The sequence below is a fragment of the Cebus imitator genome, unplaced genomic scaffold (assembly GCF_001604975.1).
Source record: "Cebus imitator isolate Cc_AM_T3 unplaced genomic scaffold, Cebus_imitator-1.0 Scaffold443, whole genome shotgun sequence".
Taxonomy (NCBI): Eukaryota; Metazoa; Chordata; class Mammalia; order Primates; family Cebidae; genus Cebus; species Cebus imitator.
The window spans coordinates 482,118-502,717 of record NW_016107758.1 but is presented as its reverse complement, the minus strand read 5'-3'; the positions used below and the strand labels follow the sequence as shown (position 1 = coordinate 502,717).

Below are 20,600 nucleotides of genomic sequence, written 5' to 3'. Positions count from 1 at the left end.
GTGATCCACCCGCCTCGGCCTCCCAAAGTGCTGGGATTACAGGCTTGAGCCACCGCGCCCGGCCCTACCCCATCTCTTAAAGAATAAAAAACAACCTCCTTCATTATTGCCGCACGCAGCAGTGATGGCTGCAGGTGTCTGCGGTACAGTCGCCGTCACCCACGGGCGGTCTTGTCAGGGCACTGGTTTTCCCTCCTCTCACGGCAGCCCCAGTTCGTGCCTGGCTGTGGCTGGTTGTTGGGGACCGTAACACTGTTGGGTCTGTCTTTCTGCACATCCTTCATTATGTCCTTCATCAATTCCAGAATGTAGCTTTGTCTGAGCAAAGGTGTTTATGGCTTTGGGTGCTCCTGCTAAATTGCTGTTGGAGCACCTGCGCCAGCTGACCTGCCCACCTGCAGGAGCTAGGTCTAAACATGCATCTTTCCCTCTGCCGTGGAAAGTGCTGGGCACCCATCTCTCTTACTCTTCCCAACTGGGTGAGGTGAGCAGCCCCATCATTTCACTTTGCATTCCTGTGGGCTGTCGGTGAGGCCAGCCTGGTCCCTGTGTCCTGCCATGCCGTGCTTTTCCTCTTGGGAATCACTCAGCATGCTGGTCACTCTGATCTCCATTGGTCTGAGAGTTTTGTGTACACATTTGTGAAATCTTTATATGGTGAAAATGCTCACCACCCTGTTAAGTCACAAATTATTTTCCCAGCTAGTAATTGCCTTTTTACTTTGCCAGCAGTTTGGTTTCACCTTGTAAAATTTAAACTCCGTCTTGATCGGCTGTTTCTCTTACTCTGGAATGGCATCTGGCACATTTGGGGAACCCAGCAAATGCTTGTTGAAGGAGTGAATTGAAACATGTATGTCTACAGACACTCCTCAACTTATGATGGGGCTATGCCCTGATAAACCCGTTATAAGAGGACAATATCATAGTCAAATATGCATTTAACAGGGCACGGTGGCTCATACCTGTAATCTCAGCACTTTGGGAGGCTGAGGTGGGTGAATCACCCGAGGTCAGGAGTTTGAGACCAGCCTGCCCAACATGGTGAAACCTCGTCTCTACTAAAAATACAAAAATTAGCTGGGCGTGCTGGCAGGCACCTGTAGGCCCAGCTACTTGGGAGGCTGACGCACAAGCACTGCATGAACCTGGGAGGCAGAGGTTGCAGTCAGCCGAGATCACGCCACTGCACTCCGGCCTGAGGGACACAGGAAGACTCCGTCTCAAAAAGAAAGGGAAAAAAAGAAAAAGCATTTAATACACTTAACCTGTCTGATGTCACAGCTTAGCCTAGCCTACTCTAAATGTGCTTGGAACATACATTATCTTACAGTTGGGCAAAATCATCTAACATGAGCCTGTTTTATAACAGAGTGTTGACTACCTCACGTAACTGATTGAATACTATACTGAAAGTAAAAACAGAATGGTTGCACGGCCACTTGAAGTTGTTTCTACTGAATGCTTATCACTTTCACACCATCTTAAAGTTGAGGAAGCAGGATCTGTCGGTCAGCTTTGGCCGTCTTTTCCTTGAGGGTTTCTGTCCTTTGTATGGGCTCAGGAAGTTCTTCCCCGTGCCAGTATTATATTGACAGCTTTTTGTGGTTTCATTTTTCCCATCTAATTAATCTGCCTAGAATTTGTTTTGATAGTTACTAGATTGGGATGTAACATTTCTCCCCAGTATTTGTTGAATCGTTCATGTTCTCAGTGATCTCAAAGACTCTTTTACCAAATGGAAGCTTTTGTCTTTGCACTTAAGTTTTTTTGGGCATTCTGCTCCATTACTGTCTGCACACCACAGTCTACTCTCTAATTAGTGGTGTCATATGAGATGGTCACTGTTTGGGTGAACACATTCAATCCCTTATTGTCTCCTAAAAAACGTTATTTGCTATTCTCAAGAATTTACTTCTTCCAAGTAATCTTTTAAGTCATTGGACAAATTCTTCCCAAAAACATCATGGAGATTTCAGTTGAAATTGCATTAAATGTAGGTGTTAACTTAGGGGAAGACTATCTGGACAGTGTTTTGCCTGCCCTTGCTTATGTTGAGTCAGATTTTTTATGTCCAGTGAGAGGCTTGGTTGGTGTATCGGGCTGTGCACAGGGAAGCTGTCTATTTTGTGGAGTTGTTGGTAACTGGCTGGTCCTGGGGACAGAGAGCTGGCCCTCGTTTGTTAAGGGAAGGATGATGGCTCTTGGCTTGAAAAGATCATCTTTATCACATTAGCACAGTTTCCTTTGGTTTCTAAGAGGTATTATCAGAAATAACACCTTGGATTTTGGTCAGGGCATTTTCAGCATGTAGAGAACGGATTGCCCTTTTTCTCTTTGACTTCTGATAGGATGGTGTTGTCAGTCAGCTTTCTGATGCTGAACCATCCTTGCATTCCCAAAACAACCTTACTTGGTCATGGGAAAATTCCTGTATGTGCTTTTAGATTGGATTTGGTCATATTTTATTTTGGAATCACTTCATCTAACCACTTATAACTGAAATTAATCCCCATGGGTTTTCTTTGAATCTGGCTCTTTTAGGTTTTGATCTTTGGTTCATAAATGAATTGTCTCACTCCCTTTTGGATAATGACAATGCTCAATGTTTTTTCCTTTGCTTGATTTTCAGCTGATAGTACTGGACCCCCCGGTGAGTAGCTGGGTGCCCTCTGGCCCATGGCTCACCCCCTGGGGTGCAGCTGCCATGGCGCAGGGATGCCAGTGTCCTCCTTGGCCTCTTGTAGAGTCTCTGTGCACTTAGACAGCACTGGACAAGCCCCACCTAGCATTGCCAGCAGTCACCTTGTATCATGCTCAGGCTTCGGCTGTCAGTTCCTTCCTGGTCACAAGACTTGGACCTTTTCTCCCATCCACAGGTGGAAGAAAGTGAGAACGAGTGGTCCGTTCCACACTGTTTCACCATCTATGCAGCTCAGAAAACAATCGTGGTGGCAGCCAGGTAAGGGTCTTCCACGTCTCCATCCTGAGCAGCCCTGGATGGAGGGGTGGGGACTTCCTTCCCGTGAGCCTCTGAGTCCTCTGAGAGGTCATGGAGCCTCATGGGGTTGTGCCCCTTTGACTCTGAGCTCTGTTTCCAAGTTACGCAACCGAAGGAGCAGTCTCTCCCTTGTAGGGGCAGGGCTGCTTGCCGACCCTGAGAGCCCCCTACAAGTGGTAGGCCCCAGTGCTGTGGAGCTGCTCCCTCTTTCCTCTGGTTCACAGTGCCTCCAAAGACAGGGTGGGTGAGTGCGCAGGTTCCTGTGGTGTCCCAGGGCACACGCGCTTCCCAACCCTCAAGTCAAGAAGTGCCAACAGCTAGTGGTCAAAACCCCAGCAGGGCGGCTACACCCAGCCCAGGAGAACCCTGCCTCCCGGTTCCAGAGAGGTACAGACTTGCATGAGACGAAGCGGAAACAGCTCCCTCCGCGCCGAATCAGATCTACACAAGAATGACACTGAGCTCATCTGGTGGCCGGGATGCAGGGAACCCTGCGTGGTCACCAGCACCACACTGTGCTCTGAGTCTCCACTGTGACTCTGCAGTGCCCTGGCCAGCATCAGAGAGCACAGGGCACTCAATTCCCCCCAGGAAATGTCCACTTGATCATGAACCGGGGCCCTTCTTGCATGTCAGCATCAGAGATGCAGAGAACATTGTTTCACCCTGTTCCAGCACCGGGGCCCTGCCCTGCCTCCCCAGCCCTGTCACAGCACCTGGGGTCAGGCTGGTGCAGGGCCCTCTCAGTCCTCCTCCCTGCTGTTCTCGCTGGAGGGGACACATTTTCCACAGTCCTCTCCACCCAAGGGGGGCAGAGCAGAAAGTGGACAAACAGGTGCCCTGACGGCTTGCCCTCCCCCTGAGGGCCGGGGTCCCACACCAAGGAGAGCAGATCCACTGAGCCTCGCCCTCCCCGCAGCACTCGGCTGGAGAAGGAGAAGTGGATGCTGGACCTGAACTCCGCAATCCAAGCAGCCAAGAGCGGCGGTGACACAGCCCCTGCACTGCCAGGCAGCGCCGTGTACACTCGTCCCCCCAGTGAGTGCTGGCCACGACCTCCCAGGAGACCCCTCTACACCTAAAGAGGCTTTTTATGGAAATTGTTTTCCTTCATCACTACTGGCCCGCTAAGCTCCCACACAAGCCCCTTCCTTCCACAAGGAACGTTCCAGGCTACGCCTCATGCCTGGGCAGGAGGGGTTAATCGGACTGCTGTGGCAGAAGCATCTGTGTGTGGTTTTGTTCTCTGCCAGCAGCTGGTCTAGCATCAAGGGGTCCCCATTTCCTAGGGCAGCCCCAGAGGAGCCCAAGGGGTAGAAATACTGGTGAGCAAAGGCCACAGGGGGTCCCCCATATTAGACACTGCTGACTTCTCCCCAGGATCCCCAAACGAGGTATCTCTGGAGCAGGAGTCAGAAGAGGATGCTCGGGGCGCCCGCAGCTCCCTGGAGGAGCAAGGCCAGCACCGGGCCAACACCACAGTGCACGTGTGCTGGTACCGGAACACCAGCGTGTCCAGGGCAGACCACAGTGCAGCTGTCGAGGTACAACCTTGTGAGCACCCCTCAGTGCATCTGGAAGCGTCCCGGCTTCTCTACACTCGGCTGCTGAGGAGGGGGCCTCAGGAGGGTACCAGTAGGCAGGGCTGGCCCCAGAGAGCTGCCTCCTACTCTCCCCTTGGTAGAAGTTGGTGCGGAAAGTCCCCCTCATCCACTCAAATCCTCTTTGAAGAGTGTTTCAGGTCTGATGTCTGATGAAGTCCAGCAGGCAGGGTGTGTCCTTGGGGCCTGGAGCAGGTATGTGGTGGAGCTGAGAAAAGCCCCCCAAACACACCTCCCCGGCACCCCTCCCGGTGCTCCAAAACCATTCACCTCGGGCTCCAGTCAGGCCTTGGCCGGAGAAACCCTGCAGGTGGTTAGTCTTGGGGAGCAAACCCACTCCCACAAGGCCCCAGGCAGATGGGGCTGGGGGTCCCGGCTGATGCACCTGTGCTTTTCCTTTATTGACAGAACCAGCTTTCAGGATATCTGCTGAGAAAGTTCAAAAACAGTCATGGCTGGCAGAAGCTCTGGGTCGTCTTTACCAACTTCTGTTTGTTCTTCTACAAAACTCATCAGGTACCAGGCAGGGTTGCACTGGAGCCGGATGCAGGTGAAGCTAGTGGATGCTCGCCCCGCTCAGCTGTGTCCCTTTTGTATTTGGGTTGTCCTCCCATGCTTTGCCCACACACCCCATGCTGTGGGAACAGGGAAGCTGGCTCCCTTGGCATCTGTACGTGCCACCATGGTGCAAGTATCAGAGGAATGGGCCCTCCCTGCTGCAACCCAGCCCCTGGAACCCATGTCCCTGTGCTGTCTTCCAGGATGACTACCCACTGGCCAGCCTCCCGCTGCTGGGCTACAGCGTGAGTGTCCCCAGGGAGGCCGATGGCATACACAAAGACTACGTCTTCAAGCTTCAGTTCAAATCCCACATCTACTTCTTCCGGGCTGAGAGCAAGTACACGTTTGAAAGGTAATTTTGCAGGAGGTGACCCTGGTCAGCTAGCCAGGCCTGACTGGGGCCCCAAGGAACACGGGTGTCTCCTCAGCCCCACCGTTTGCACTCATCATGGTGTTGGAGGCAAATCTTCTGGATCCTAGAAAGCAACGCCTGAGCAATGCTCCAGATTTTCTTTTTTTTGAGATGGAGTCTCCCTGTCGCCCAGTGGCGCAATCTTGGCTCACTGCAACCTGCGCCTCCAGGGTTCAAGTGATTCTCCTGCCTCAGCCTCCCACGTAGATGAGATTACACGCATGTGCCACCACGCCTGGCTAATTTTTGTATTTTTAGTGGAGACGGGGTTTCACCATGTTGGCCAGGCTGGTCTCAAACTCCTGACCTCAGTGATCCACCCGCCTCGGCCTCCTAAAGTGCTGGGTTACAGGCGTGAGCCACCGTGCCCAGCCCCAGGTTTCAAACCCTTCTTTTGTCCTGCCTGTCCTGTATCCTGGGTTGTTCCTGGGACGGTGTCTGCGCACAAGCCCACTCACTGCTCTGATGGCCGCCCTCTCCTCCAGGTGGATGGAGGTGATCGAGGGGGCCAGCAGCTCGACCGGGAGCATCGTGCAGAGCAGCCCCCGAACCTCCTCAGGGATGGAGGGGACAGTCAGGGAGAAGAAGGAATGACAACCTGCCCGGGTTTGCACACAACTACCAAGAACGGAAGGACACAGAGGCGGCCACTGTCCTGAGGCTTCTCGACAGATGGGAAGGGGCTATGGCCCCTGGCATTGGATCCCCACTGGCACCGACAGTGTGGGTGGGCCTCGTGTGGCATCCTGGAGGGGCTTCATCTCCCCTCAAGCCCTAGCGCATGCCAGCAGCTATCTGGGGCCCTGGGAAAAATGTGCAGGTCTCAGGCTCAGAGCCACTCAAGCCCCAGGCCCGTGGCTCAAAGACAAAGACAGGGCGTGAGCACTGCTCTGGGCATCAGACCAAAGCCTGGGCACATCCTGTCCCCCCCCCCCCAGCAGGGTGCCTGCTAAGGACTGGCCTAGAGCGAGCACTGGAAAGCAGGCCCTGCCATGTGCCCTGCACACCCACTGCCAGGACCCTCTCAGACAAGTATGGCACAGCCGTGCTGACCTTCCCTCTGGTGAACCAACTGGCAGCCCCAGGGGCCTGGCCTGCAGGTCACAGCTACACAAGACTCTGGCAGAAGCCACGCCTGTTCCCCATGTACCGCTGGAGAAGCAGAAACCAAAGTCCCCCTGTGCCCTGGGAGGGTGGGGTCCTCTAATTTATTAGTGCCCAGCATTCCTTCTAATGGGAAGTAGACGGGCGACTGCTTTGTTCACACGTTTGATTAAAAACATATGCACACCCACCTGCACACTCCTCTTGCCTGCTCTGTTCTCCTTCCAGTGTGTCAGGCAGAGCCCAGGAATCAGTCACAGGGAAGTTCCCTGCAGTCCCTGCGTGCTGTGATAAGGACTAGGGACCAGGGACGCAGCAGCCCCGCACGGCCCGGGCCCTGCCACACACCTGCATGTCTCCAAGTCAGGTCTTTATTGAAAGTGGCAGGGGCCTCTCAGTGTTCTATGAAAACTAACATATTAGCCTCAGAATATTTAAGGAAACAAATTCCATTTTCTTAAAAAACAAAACATTCTGGATGACACAAGTACTTATGAGCAGACACAGTACCTGATCCAACACCACAAGGCAAATCTGTGGCCATGATGGGCCCCGGGAGGACAGTGGCCAGGGCACTCCTCTGGGGGCTGCCCCGTTGCCTCTCCCCACCTCGCGGGAGGAGGAGGCAGAGCTGCCGATAGTTGCTCTGCTCCTTGGTCCGAGCAGCCGTGGGGCTGTGTGAGTGCAGAAGAGCCAGGCGTAACTCCCGAGGGCCATGCCGGCTGCTGGAGCCCCGGTGGACTCCACTGCTGGGCCAGGAGCGAAGCGGGGCAGCGGGCACGTGGAACAGCATCCCCCGACGTGCAAGACGGCACAATGCAGGGGTGGAAGGAGACGGTGACCTGGCACACGAGGCCCACAGGATCTGACGTGTCCCTGAGGCACGACACAGCATGGGGCACCTTCCAAGTCAGCACAGTTATCATGGAGCTCAGAACAAAAACAAAGGACCTCCTGTGCCCTCTCTGAACAGCAGTGTGCTTCAGCGGGTGGATGTCAGGTGGTTTCTGTTGTGTGAAAACCTGTAGAGAGAAAGCCCACCGCTGTGCGTCCACCTCTGTGCCCAGCCTCCTGCTGGCCTCTTGGGTGTGCAGTCTGCAGTGCCGCCCTGACAAGCCACCGCAGCACGTGGGTCTGAAGGTGTCTCCAATGCACAGGGTCTCAGGAGCAGCACTGACTGGCCCAGACCCACCCTGAGAGCTGCTGCCCAGGGTGCCAGGAAGGGGGTCCCCGTGTGTGGGCCAGGACTTGGCGCATCTGCCAGCAGCGTGGTGGCTGGACCCTAAGCCCAGTGGGCGGCGGAAGACCCAGTGTCTGTCCCTCCCTGTCCCTTTGCTGACTTGACTCAGCACAGGGGCAGCTCTGATGTTTTGCTACTAGAGTGTCAGAGCAGCTCCTGGGAGCCGCCAGGTGGAGAGGCAGAGGCCCGCTGAGGACGGCCGTGTGGCCACTGAGGCCAGGTCCCTGAGACACTTGACTGGAAAGGCCCTGCCCACTGTGACCAGCCCCAAAGGCTCCTGGCCCTGAGAGCTGTGTCCAAACAAGAAAGGACGCCATGCCAGCCCTTCCCAGAGTGAAGTGAACCCACGCAGTGCCAAACGCAGCCACGCCCACAAGTGACTGCTGGACCTCCCCCCACATCCAGCTGCTTCTTCGTGGGGATGCTTTCCCCGACCCCATGGCAGGGCCGCCCTCACCTCTGCACTCGCTCCACCAGGTGCACCATCAGCTTGTCCGAGATGCCGGGGCAGGACTCCTCGGCCAGGCTGAAGGCGTTCTCCAGCTCCTCCAGCGCGCCTACGCTGCCGCCGCTCTGCTTGTGCTTCTCTTTGAGCTGTGGAGAGACCACGCACGCCTGACCGAGGACCCCAGGACAGCCCGCTGCTTTGCTCGGCCAGAGTTGTGCTAGAGGCCTTCAGGGCCTTCGCCCAGGACCCACACCCAGGAGCCCTTCAGCAAGCCAGGAAGGCGGCCCAAGGAAGCCTCAGCCCCCACCCCGCCAATGGGAACCCTAGGGGTCCTTCCCCACACCTCCTACCCTCTGCACTCCAGGGAGTTTCAGGCCTTGGTTCTCAGGAGGGGACCAGATGGCTTCCTCCCAGCTGAGGGTCATGGAAGCCACTGAATGGGTCCAGTCAGACCCAAAAAAACATGAAGCCCAGAAACTCCAAGCTCACTGCGTGACCAGGCCACTGACACACACCCCAGATCTGGCCGCCATCAGGACACCAGCTCCTGTCCCCAGGTGTCACCCACCCTCTGGGAGCTGTGACTAGATCCGCAGGCTGCCCAGGACCTGGGCCTGAGTGGCTGCTTCCCGCTGAGCTGGGGCCGATGTCCCTGGACTGTGCTGCACCCTCTGCCGTCCTCAGGCAGGGTCTGCTGTCACCACCTCACCAACATCCTCCATCCTCCCTCCCAGGCTCCAGGTGGGGCTCCTGGAGGCCACACCTGTGCCCAGGCCCACTGGCCAAGCCCTGGGCAGAGATCCTGGCTGCATCACATTTCTGGGGATGGTGCTGACTGCCCATCAGGAGGTGACGTGGATGCAGCATCACATGACTAAGCGGGAGGCACCTGCCCTGTGATGGACCCCGACTACACCTTCTCTGCTTTCTCTATAGAAGAGTCATCTGTGTTTGCACGTTAGGAAAAGTCACCCTGGGAACCCACACAAAGGGAGTCACCGCAGCAGATTCTGCTCCTTCCTCAGAAAACCCAGCCCATAATCAGCTGCAGGAGACCTAGAAACTGAAACTGCCCCATGACGCTGTGAGGAGACAACTCCATGGGGCAGCGTCACAGCCTTGTCCCTGGCGGAACCCCAAGCCCAGCCCCAGCCCCAGCCCCGTCCTCACCTCTCCGAAGACGGGCCTGACCAGCGTGGACAGGCACTGGGACCTTGGCTGCCTCTTGACGGGCTCCACGGGCTGCAGAGGGGGTGGAGGCCCAGGGTGAGCAGGGCGGTGCGGGCGGCAGGCAGGGCACTCCCACCCCTGCCCAGGCTCTGGCCCTGAAGGGACAGAGGCTGGGAGCAGCCTATCAGGCACACGCCCAGGACTGGCTCCAAAACCATCAAGCGACCCAGATGGCCTGAGTCCAAGGGCCTGCGACTCCCACCCTCCCCTCACAAATTCGGCTCCAAGTAAGTCCCTCATGTTCCCAGAACATGCTGGGCTTGGGGTCTCCACACCAGGCCCAGCGCCACCATGGGCTTCAGACCACCCTTGCCTTTCCCAAGCTCCTTGTCCAAGCCCTAGACAGTGGGTGGACCAAGCTGGGCCCCAGAGGGTGCACGTGGGGCAGAGGCCAGGCCAGGGACAGACCTTCTGTGAGCCGTGCAGGGCCGTCCCCTTGTGAAGCTTGCTGTGTGGACTTGGCCGGATGGTGGGGGGGAATGTCCAGATTGGGCCCTGCTCCCCGTCCTCCGCCTCGCCATCACTGAAGAGGATGAGGAGTTACCAGGGCCAGTGGGGAGAGGGCAGGAGGCATGAGAACCTCAGGGTACACCTCATGGCACCGGGTGGGGCTTTGCCAGGCCATGACATCCAGCAGATGCCATAGCAGGCCCTGTCCCAACACCACACCTGGTCACCCTCAACCCCAGCACCCACACCTGCCCTGGAGTGGGGACCACCCCCGTCAAAGCACCTAGGGTCACCATGAGGACAAACCAGGCCCCTACATGTCCGAGTCCTCAGAGCTGGACTCCTCGCCATGCCCCTCAGACTTCCAGCGCTTGTAACGGTCGATGAGCTCCGTGAGGAAAGAGGTCTTCTTGGTGTAGCGTGTGATGAACTTGTGCTTCAGGAGCTCCTTGGCTGTGGGCCGCTGCGGGGGGTCAGAACACAGGTCATCGGGACCCGCCGAGCTCTGCCTCAGGGAAGCGAACGTGAGGCAGCCTGGACGGGGCGGGTCCTCACAGCTGTGAGGCTGGGGGCGCTGAGGCCTCTGGGCTGTGCTGCCCTCCCTGAGCGAACGCCCTCCCTCCATGTGCCCGTCAGGAAGGGGCCGGGACAAAGGCGGGCCTTACGAATCGGGGGTCCTTGTTGAGGCAGGCCTCCACGAACTCCTTGAAGGGCTTGCTGTGCTGGCCCTCCAGCGTGGGTGGGCTGTTCTTGGGAATCAGGAACAGGACGCGCATGGGGTGGAGGTCAGAGTTTGGAGGCTCCCCCTTGGCCAGCTCAATGGCCGTGATCCCCAGGGACCAGATGTCGGCCTGGAGAGAACACAGGACTGTCGCTGCCCTGAGCACCTGAGCCGGGTGCACCAGAGCCCACACCTGCCCCCCCGCCCACTGCACCCACCTTGAAGTCGTAGGCGGACTGCTTGATGACCTCAGGCGCCATCCAGAAGGGGGTGCCCACAAATGTGTTCCTCTTGATCTGCGTGTCTGTAAGCTGACCGGCCACCCCAAAGTCCGCCAGCTTCACATCCCCCTGCTCTGAGAGCAGCACGTTGGCAGCTGCTTGACACAGGACAGGCAGGTGTCATCCCAGGCTCCACATGGCTCCACCCAGGGTCCCCTGAGAAGGGCCAGGGTACCATCCGCCTGGCCTCCCAGGGCACAGCAAAGCTGTCCTCAGGACCTCAGCCCCCCTTGCCACTCTCAAACCCAGGGCCACCTAGGGCCACAGGGGTACTGCCAGCAGGAGGCCGAAGGCTCCAGGGCTCTCCACGCATTTGGTTTTTACAACAAATCCCAACAACAGAGCTACTTCACCCACTGGGGGCCAGTGCAGAGGTGACCCTGACCCAGGGTGTGGCCAACACAGGCCTGCCAAGAAGCCCCCTGCTCCACCAGACTCGTCCCCTACACGACAGGGATGGCTCGGTGCCGGTGGCAAGTCCCTCCCCATGGGCTGGCCCAGCCTCTCCTCTGCACTCAGCAGGGCCAGACCACACGCCGGGGCTACTCAGTCTACACCGGCCATCATGCCACGAGCCACAGGCGGGAACCAACAGCTCCATCTAAGTGTGGCCCCTTCCTACACTGGGTGCACCGCTGGTTTCCTCAGCGTATAGGGAAACCGTCACAAGCAGCATCTTCTGGAAATGGAGCAAGACAGGACTGCTCAGTTTCAGGGTGGCCACAGGGTTCTCTATAGCCCAGACCCTGAGCACCACCAGCCACCTGCCCCTCACAGGCCAGCCCCTCAGGTCAGCGGGGCTCAGGACAGCACAAGAGCCACGTCCACCCCAGCAGGACCTTTGATGTCTCGGTGGATCTTTCGCTCGGAGTGCAGATAATCCAGGCCCTTCAGAATCTCCCGCAGGATTGTGGCGATGTATGTCTCCTCCAGGGGGCCTGGCTTCAGCTGGAGAGAAGGTGGGACAGCCTGAGTCCCGCTCCTCTGACGGGGGAGGGCTGTCCCTGCAGAGCTGGGGGCTTCATGTTCCTTTACCTCTCAAACAGAACTAGGTCTCAGACGGGAGTGGGGCAGTAGAGGCTCATTCTGAAGCATATAAGCCAGCTTCACCTTACTGTCGTGTGGCAGAAAGACAGGGTCCCAGCCATCTCCCAGCGTGCTGTCCCCACCCACTCCCACAGCCAGGACCCTTTCAGCACCAACTGGGCAGGCGTGCGGACGGCAGTTCAGTTCATTTTTGCTTTAGAGGATTCCTAATTAACACCTAACTCGGCATGATACCAGAGGGGGCCCCTGGAGCCCGAGTCTGAGGGGCAGGGGACTCGGACACTGCACGACCCCAGTGCCATGGCCTATGCCTCACCAGGTCCAGCGCAGAGCCGCCACCCAGGTACTCCATGATGATCCACAGCTTGGTGCTCTGGGACCGGAGACAAGCCCGTCAGCATTTGGCAGCAGGAGGAAGGGCAGGCTCCGGGGTGGGAGTCACAGGCCCCATTGGTCCCACCCCTGCCAGGAACCCTAAACAGGAAAGGGCTCCCTCGGCCTTGCCCATCTCCCCTCCTGCCACACCCCTGCTACGGACACTCGGAGGATGGATTGAATACACAGAGCAGTGGCTGAATCCACTTCACCAAGACCCCGTAGAAAACCAGGCTGCTGACCCAGTGCTGCAGGGCCGGGAAGAGAGAATGCCCGGCAGACACAAGGCCGACATACCCATCATCCTCCTGGGCAGGATGGCCAGAGCGTTCACTACACCCGACCCTGGGCACCACCCATCACTTGTGCCTCACAGGCCCACTCACCACTGCTGGCAGGGGCCCCCCAAGGGCTCCTAGCAGCACCCTCATGCCACTCCCACAAGCAGGCAAGTGGGCCCCAATGGCCATTCAGAGCCGACTTACCCCCGTGGACCCTGCTCACACCCCACCCACCCTGGGGCAATTTCCTGGAGGGCGTACACTGAACTGTCATGGCTGCCTTGCCCCCCCCCCCACCCCGCCCCAGCATGTCACTCCCTCCCTCTGACATGGAAAAGGGTCGGACCCAGCACCAGCAGGGCCCCTGCCTCCGACAGGCACCTTCAGGTAGGAGCCGAAGTAGCGGGTGATGTAGGGGCTGTCGCACTGGCTGAGCACGGTGATCTCCTGCTGGATGTCCTCAATCTCGTCCTCCGCCTCCTCCAGGTCGATGATCTTGATGGCCACCACCTCCTTGGTGTGGTTATCGATGCCCTTGTAGACCTCCCCAAACGAGCCCTTGCCAATGCGGTCGAGCTTGGTGAAGAGCTCCTCCGGATCCACGCGAGAGTGCTGCAGGCCAGTGGAGAGAGGGCAGACAGTGCCGGTCACAAGAGGCAGGCGGGGGACAGGCAGAGGCCGCCCTGATGGGGAGGGACCTGTAAGGAACGGGGAGCACGAGGGAGCGCACCTCAATTCTTCTCTGCTTTCATTTATCCCTTTTTGTTCGAAACCTAAACTTCCACGCAAGGGAAAAAGTCCCCAGAAAGTAGGAGGCGGCCAAGCCAACTCAATGAACTGCTGGGAACCAGGAGCCTTAGGTGATGACAGGCCGGAAGGCTGCCTCACCTAACCCTAACGGCGGGCCAGCCCCATGAGAGATCTTAATAGGTCAACAGCCCCTGGGGATGAGGGTAGATTTGGGAACTCTTAATTTGCTATAAATCTGAAACTACTAAAAAAATAGACTAATTAGGGCCAGGCACAGTGGCTCACGTCTGTAATCCCAACACTTTGGGAAGCCCAAGTGGGCAGATCACCTGAGGTCAAAAGTTCGAGACCAGCCTGGCCAATATGGTGAAAACCCGTCTCTACCAAAAATTTTAAAAAATTAGCCAGGTGCGGTGGTGCACGCCTGTAGTCCCAGCTACTCAGGAGGCTGAGGCAGGAGAATTGCTTGAACCCGGGAGGCGGAGGTTGCAGTGAGCACAGATGGCGCCACTGTACCCCAGCCTGGGCGACAGAGCGAGGCTCCGTCTCAAAAACAAAAACAAAACATCAGGCCAGGCACATTGGTGCACACCTGAAATCCCAGCACTTTGGGAGGCCAAGGTGGGTGGATCACCTGAGGTCAGGAGTTTGTGACCAGCCTAACACAGTAAAACCTTGACTCTAATAAATACAAAAAAATTAGCGGGGCACAGTGGTGCATGCCTGTAATCCGAATCACTTGGGAGACTGAGACAGGAGAATCACTTGTACCTAGGACGCACCAGCCTGAGCAACAGGAAGGAAATTCCATCCCAAAAGAAATAAAAAAAATTTAAAAAACTAATTCATCAAAAACCAAAAACCTCGGTATGTGTTAACCAAGTTCTCCTTCACTCCTGAAAGCCACATACTTAGAAAGGGCTTCCCTCACTCCCAAATCAGTCCTCCTGACAGCTACACCAGCATGGAGTTAGAAACTGATGCTTTCTTGATGCAGAAAGCTGCCTCACACAGTCCTCAGATTTAAAGCAGCAACGCTGGAAAGTTTCTGAGCCACTGGTGTGGAAGGGGCCTGGCCTGTGGCCCAGAGTCCAGGGGAAGCCAGGGGAGGTATGTCCTCAGGCCTCCACCCACTTTTTTTTTTTGAGATGGGAGTCTCACTCTGTCACCCAGGATGGAGTGCAGTGGTACGATCTTGGCTCACTGCAACCTCCGCCTCCTGAGTTCAAGTGATTCTCCTGCCTCAGCCTCGTGAATAGCTAGAATTACAGGCGTGCGCCACCATGCTCAGCTAATTTTTTCTATTTTTAGTAGAGATAAGGTTTCACCATGTTGGCCAGGCTGGTCTTGAACTCTTGACCTCAGGTGATCCGCCCACCTTGGCCTCCCAAAGCACTGGGATTACAGGCATGAACCACCATGCCCAACCCCTCCCCTATGACAGGATCTTAATGCCAATTTAGTGTGGCAAAGCATAAAACGGCAGAGTGACTATGCCACAGAAACACTGATGCCCAACTCATTCTGGTGCTGAGACAGGACAGGTCCCTGGGTGGGGCTGCCCTCCAAGTTCCTGGGGAGACCATGCCCTCCAAGGATGGGGTGCACCACACGCAGCCCTCACACTCGCCCTCTGGACACCTGTGTGCTGGGGCCGCCACAGGCCCAAGCCCAGCAGAGCACTTGGTCGAGGCCGACTGGACATTGTCCCACCCTGAGGTGACATTTCCATGTGAAACTGCCAGTTAGCTGCCCTCTCAAGGTTTGTAACCAGAAGGGTGGGAGGGGCGGCACACAGGCCCCCATCTTGAAACACGCTGCTACACATCCCTTTCTTAGAGCCTGCTAGACCCTGAGGTGACAGAACTCTGGAGAAGAAAAGGCGGAGGCGGAAGGGCCAGAGGCCACCTAACCCTTCCCTGCAAGGCTGGCTGGTCAAGACCTGGCGCTGAGCACACGGCCTCCATGCAGCAGCCGGGGCAGGCCAGCTGCAGTGTCCACACAGACCCTGGCTCAGCCCAAACGTCTGACCAGTTGAGACAGTTGGTCCAGTCAAGTGACCCTTCTCACTCCCTCATCAGTACCACCAGCCCAGTCCTAAAGCCAGTACCCATGGAGGTGACAACAGGGGTGCCTTGAGCCCACTGCTACCAGGAGTCCCCAAAGCCAAGGTCAAGAAACTTGGCCGGATAGAGAGAGCTGACTTCGTGCTGGCCCAGGTGAGCTGTGTCTGCCCCTGCCCCTTCTCTTTCGAACACATGCTGCTGACCACGTGTTCTAAAGAGAAGCCACTCTCTAAAAATTCACTCCAGTGTGGCTGACAAGTCACGGGTGCTCAGCTGTCTCCAGGTTGGGGGTGGGCAGCACAGATCAAATCAGAATCAGCCCCTATCTGAAAGGAAAGTCAACCCAGAACATGCAATCTCTTTTTTTCTTTTTTTGGGATGAGGGTCTTGCTGTGTTGCCCAGGCGGGTCTCCTTGGCCTCCTGAGTAGCTGAGACCACAGGTGCATGTGAAAGCGTAAGCTCATCGGCCCACAGGCTGTCACAGGTAAGCGGTCAGTGTGAAAACACTGCCCTCCTGGCATAGAGAGCGCCATCTCCATTTCTGGTGGAGGCCCAGTCTTGGCTGCCAGGTGCAGGACGAGGGTAAGGTGCAGCCCCTCTTCTATTTGCTTTTTCTTTTGAGACAGTTTCACTGCCGCCCAGGCTGGAGTGCAGTGGCGCAATCTCGGCTTGCTGCAACCTCCACCTCCCGCATTCCAGTAACTCTCCCACCCCAACCTCACGAGTAGCTGGGATTACAGGCACCCACCATTATGCCCAGCTAACTCTTTTTTGTATTTTTGTAGAGACCGGTTTTACCATGTTGGCCAGGCTGGTCTCAAACTCCTGACCTCAAGTGATCCACAGCAGCAGCCCCTCTTCTGCCTGCTCCTGCCCCAGCAGGCCCAAGGGGGCCTCGAATCCTCCTTGTTTGCTCAGCCCATCAGCACTTACTGGGGCCCTAGGACACAGCTCCACTAAACCCATTAGCCTGCAGGCCCAGCCTCAGGAGGCCACATTCTCCTGCTCTGCTCTGTTCTCTGCTGAGGCCATGTTGCTCCCCACACAGGGCCTGGAGCTGGGTGTGCTCCACCACAGCAGCCCAAGAAGGGAAACCCCTGGGTGGGCACTCAGACCTCTAGTGCTTCAGAGCAGGAGAGCACAGTGGACCCCTAAGCCAGAGCTGGGGCTCATCAACCCAAGCAGAAACTGCATGATAGGAACCCTTGTGGCTGTGATGCTGGCCCTGCGAGGACATCACAGGGGTAAATGGGACCCTGCCACGGAGGCTGAGAACCCTCTTCTGAATATAACAGCTGTGGTCTGCACGACTCAGGCCACTCAACTGACTCTGGCGGTGGACACCTGTTCTTCACTTCAGCCCTGGGGCTGCCAGGTTTGGGGAGTGTGTCTGCTGCTAGTGTTGCCCCACAAAACAAGGGGAGTGACCCAGCACATGTACCGGAGACGTCCCCAGCTGCCACCTGATAGGCAGCAGCTGAGTGCTGATACAGTGCTCTGGCACTGCACAGCCGTTCAGGCTCTCCAGGGCCAGGCAGAACTGGCCAGGTAGAGGCGAGAAGCCTCAGGCAGAAGCACAGGCTGCATGGGGAATGCGCCCCACCCTCCCACGAAGGGGCTCAGGACACCATGGCAACCATCTCAGGAGAAAACCACAGCCCCTCAGGTTTCCTGCCACTATCTGAAGTCAAGTCTCTCGTTCCAGCCTGGGACAGAGGGACCCCTAAAAGGACAAAAGGTGTTTCCTACCTTTGGAGTCCCTTCTCCAATGTGCCTGCACTCCCTCCCCTGGGTCTGATCACACCAACAACCAACAGTGCAAAGTCACAGGGTACCTCAGAGCTCCAATTTCTCATCCCGGGACCCAGAGGAGCCATTTCTGCAGTTCTTAAACTGGTGGCTGGATATGGTGGCTCATGCCTGTAATCCCAGCACTTTGGGAGGCCAAGGTGAGCAGATCACTTGAGGTGAGGAGTTCGAGACCAGCCTGATCAACATGGTGAAACTCCGTCTCTACTAAAGATACAAAATTAGCCGGGTGTGGTGGCACATGCCTGTAATCCCACCTACTCAGGAGGCTGAGGCAGGAGAATGGCTTGAATGTGGGAGGCAGAGGTTGCAATGAGCCACGATTGCACCACTGCACTCCAGCCTGGGCAACAAGAGTGAAACTCTGTCTCAAAAAAAAATTTTTTTTAATTAAAAAAAATTAACTGGTGGCAGATTTTTCTCCCAGTACCTTAGTCATGTAAGTTACCAGTACAGAACGTCAAAAGCAAACCAAAAATCTGTTAGCGTAATTCAGCATCAGTCAGCATGCTCCAATCCCCATCTGTGACCACAGCAGGTCCAGGATGCCTGGCCCAACAGCTGCACATGGTGTTCCGGGTCTCTAGGCTGGCCTGGTTTCCTCCAGAGCAGCCCTGACTCCGGTCCCTGCCCCTGTGCGGACAGACGCGTTTCCTGTTCCACTGCAGGCGCAACTCGCAAGGATTCAGCACACAGGAGGGAGCAAGGAGGGCCACACTTTTTAGCGGCGATTTCAACACCTTAAGCAGAGCCAAGGCTTCAAGGAGAGCAAAACCAAACAGCTAAGATGTAAACGTCGGGAAGGGTACAGGTGCAAGTCCCCAGGCTGGCTGTCCCCACCCTCCTTCCCTGGCACACACTGCCAGGGCTCGCCGTGGTGGGTCCCTCCGAGGCCGCCCGTTAAAACTCAAGGCCAGACGCCCCAAGGTGGCTCCACGGTGGGAATGAGCAGAATCCAAAGAAGAAAGATGAGTCTCATCTTTGGGCAGCCGCCCGGAGCGGGTACGAAACGGTTCTGCCCAGAGCGGCCTTCCCACCTTCCCCTGGGCAAAGCGCACACGTGTTCCCTGCTTCCCTGCACCTCGGCGCCCGTCGGGGTCTCCCCACAGCCCCTGCCCACCCAGCTCTGACTTCCACTGCCTTCGGGTGCTGCCGTGAGGCTCCCCCCGCCGAGCGGGCGTCTCTCCACGCGCCGCCCCCGCCCGCGCCCACCGCGGGACGGCTCTGCTGGGCGCACGACGCGCGCCCCTTTCCTCACCCCACGGCCCGCCGCGGCGTGGCGCCCCCGAGCCCCGGGAGACCCCGGCGCCCCTCGGTGAGACACGGCGGGCCTCCCTGACCTGCGCCCTCCTCACCTGGTTGGCAAATCCCCGGAGGTGAGCCATGGCCGCGCCGCCTCAGACGCTCCGCCGGCAGCCCCAGGAGGGTCGGGATCCCGCCAGGAGGCGCGGAGCCGTCTCCTTGGCCCCCGCCGCGTCAGTCCGCTGCGAGGGACAGCAGGAGCGCTCGGTGCCCGGTTCAGTCATCCGAGAACGAGCTCCGGGGCGGCGGGCTGCAGAGGGGGCCCCGGGAGACCCCCAGGCCGCCGCCGCCCCGCCACGCCCGGGCCTAACGCCCAAGCGCCCCGGGGCTCGCCGCCCCTCCCATCCCCGCCCCCACCTCCTCCGAGGCTGCTTCCTCCCGTTGCCCCCGCCCCGGTGTCCCCGCCACCGAGCCCCGCCCCGGTCCCCTCCCTCCGCCCCCTCCCCACTCGCCGCAGGCGCCCCGCCCGGCAGCGCGCCCACCTCCGAGGGGCTCCATCCCGGCCTCCCCCGGCCCGCTCCGCAGTGCCCGCGAAGGCTCCCACCCGCAGCCTCCGTTCGCCCGCGGACGCCGGGCCTCCCAGCCCGCGAACCAACGGTGGCGGCGGCGGCGACCGGAGAAAGCCCAGAGGAGGCGACGACGAGGGCGGTGCTCAGCGTCGGGGCCCGCGCACGGCTCTCTGGGACTCGGAGTCCTATCGCCCACTCCAGGCCCGGAAGTCTGCCAGCGCCGGACTACAAGTCCCAGCAGGCCGCGCGATGGGGTGCGGATCGCATGCGCGCCGCTAGGCTCTCTGGGACACCGAGTCCAGCTCCCGAACGGCTCGGCCTGCGTCTCCCGGCGGGCTGCGCGGCGGGGCGGCCGGACCACGTGGTCGCTGTCGCGTCGCGCCCTCCCTGCCGCGCCCTCGCGGGCCTTCCGGTCTGTGGGGCTGGCCGGGCGGCGTCTCCCTTGGGCTCTGCCGCGCGCAGCCCTGGTCCGAGCCCGCCGGTGAGGCCCGGCGCCCTCCCCCTGGCCCTGGGGATTCGCCGCCGCCGCCCAGGCTCTCAGCTTTGTCCTCGTGGGTCGGGGATGCCCCCGCGGTGGCCACACCGCGAAGCCCGGTCCGCACCGAGACCCCGCCCAGGATCCCGCGCACAGGCTGGGGCGCACCAGGCCTTGGAGGAGCGACCGGCACAGCCCATTCTTGGGGCGAGTTGCTTCGCTTCTCCTGCCTCAGTTTCCTTACCTGCAAAGGGGTGATCATAGGACACCCTTGGTCACTCCGTTGTGACCTCTCCACCTGGGCTAGAGCGCCGGACGCGCCCAGGACAGTGACTGCTGCTAGAAACCGTCGTGGCACTGGGGTCACCTCCCCAAGGTCAGGGAGGGACTTGCAGAGCCCAAAGCTACCTGGTGCGCCCGCCCGCCCGCCCCGTGGGCCGCCGGTTCACAGTGCTCCACCCCGCCCCGTGTGCATTCCCCAGCGCACCGCAGGGATCCGCACCTGTCCAGCGAGGAAGATTTGTCTCTCCTCCACTCCGTGTCCGTGATGGCTCCGCACCCTTCCGTCCTCAAGAAGGTTCTGGCGTTCTCTCTGCTTCCTGCTGAAGTTTTCTCATTGTGCATTGCCGAGTCCTTTAAGAAGCTAAGCTTCCTCCAGGTGCGGTGGCTCGCGTCAGTAATCCCAGCCCTTTGGGAGGCTGAGGCTGGTGAATCACTAAGGTCAGGAGTTTGAGACCAGCCTGGCCAACAGGTGAAACCGCGTCTCTACTCAAAATACAAATTTTAGCCAGGTGTGGTGGCGTGCTTCTGTAATCCCAGCTACTTGGGAGGCTGAGGCAGGAGAATTGCTTGAACCTGGGAGGCAGAGGTTGCAGTGAGCTGAGATTGCGCCACTGCACTCCTGCCTGGGCTACAGAGTGAGACTCTGTCTCAAAA

At 58.3% G+C, this 20,600-nt stretch overlaps 2 protein-coding genes across 6 annotated transcripts in view; one reads left to right on the top strand and one right to left on the bottom strand.

Moving 5' to 3' along the window:
* FARP2 (FERM, ARH/RhoGEF and pleckstrin domain protein 2) overlaps positions 1–7,138 on the top strand; it is a 152,482-nt gene extending 145,344 nt beyond the window's left edge. For 2 of the 3 annotated variants that reach the window (XM_037732192.1, XM_037732193.1), the window contains 7 exons: positions 2,633–2,653; positions 2,880–2,962; positions 3,921–4,039; positions 4,382–4,545; positions 5,011–5,118; positions 5,364–5,515; positions 6,061–7,138. In XM_037732192.1, coding sequence (XP_037588120.1) covers positions 2,633–2,653; positions 2,880–2,962; positions 3,921–4,039; positions 4,382–4,545; positions 5,011–5,118; positions 5,364–5,515; positions 6,061–6,169 — 756 coding nt within the window. In that variant the 3' untranslated portion in view covers positions 6,170–7,138. The remainder of the gene's footprint in view (positions 1–2,632; positions 2,654–2,879; positions 2,963–3,920; positions 4,040–4,381; positions 4,546–5,010; positions 5,119–5,363; positions 5,516–6,060) is intronic. The other variant, XM_017510764.2, reaches the window with a different exon arrangement.
* STK25 (serine/threonine kinase 25) lies at positions 7,033–19,418 on the bottom strand. 3 transcript variants are annotated; one of them, XM_017510771.1, is made up of 12 exons: positions 19,225–19,418; positions 18,734–18,862; positions 13,134–13,364; positions 12,413–12,469; positions 11,889–11,997; positions 10,987–11,144; positions 10,713–10,898; positions 10,365–10,510; positions 10,006–10,120; positions 9,538–9,609; positions 8,377–8,513; positions 7,033–7,701 (listed from the first exon to the last, which is right to left on the bottom strand). In XM_017510771.1, the coding sequence occupies exons 2-12, from the start codon at positions 18,761–18,763 to the stop codon at positions 7,662–7,664; spliced, it is 1,281 nt and encodes a 426-aa protein (XP_017366260.1). In that variant the 5' UTR covers positions 18,764–18,862; positions 19,225–19,418; the 3' UTR covers positions 7,033–7,661. The 3 variants fall into 3 exon arrangements, with proteins under 3 accessions (XP_017366260.1, XP_017366258.1, XP_017366259.1); XM_017510769.2 differs by having other exon boundaries at positions 19,163–19,415; XM_017510770.2 differs by lacking the exon at positions 19,225–19,418 and having other exon boundaries at positions 18,734–19,015.
* Between the last annotated feature and the right edge of the window lie 1,182 nt (positions 19,419–20,600).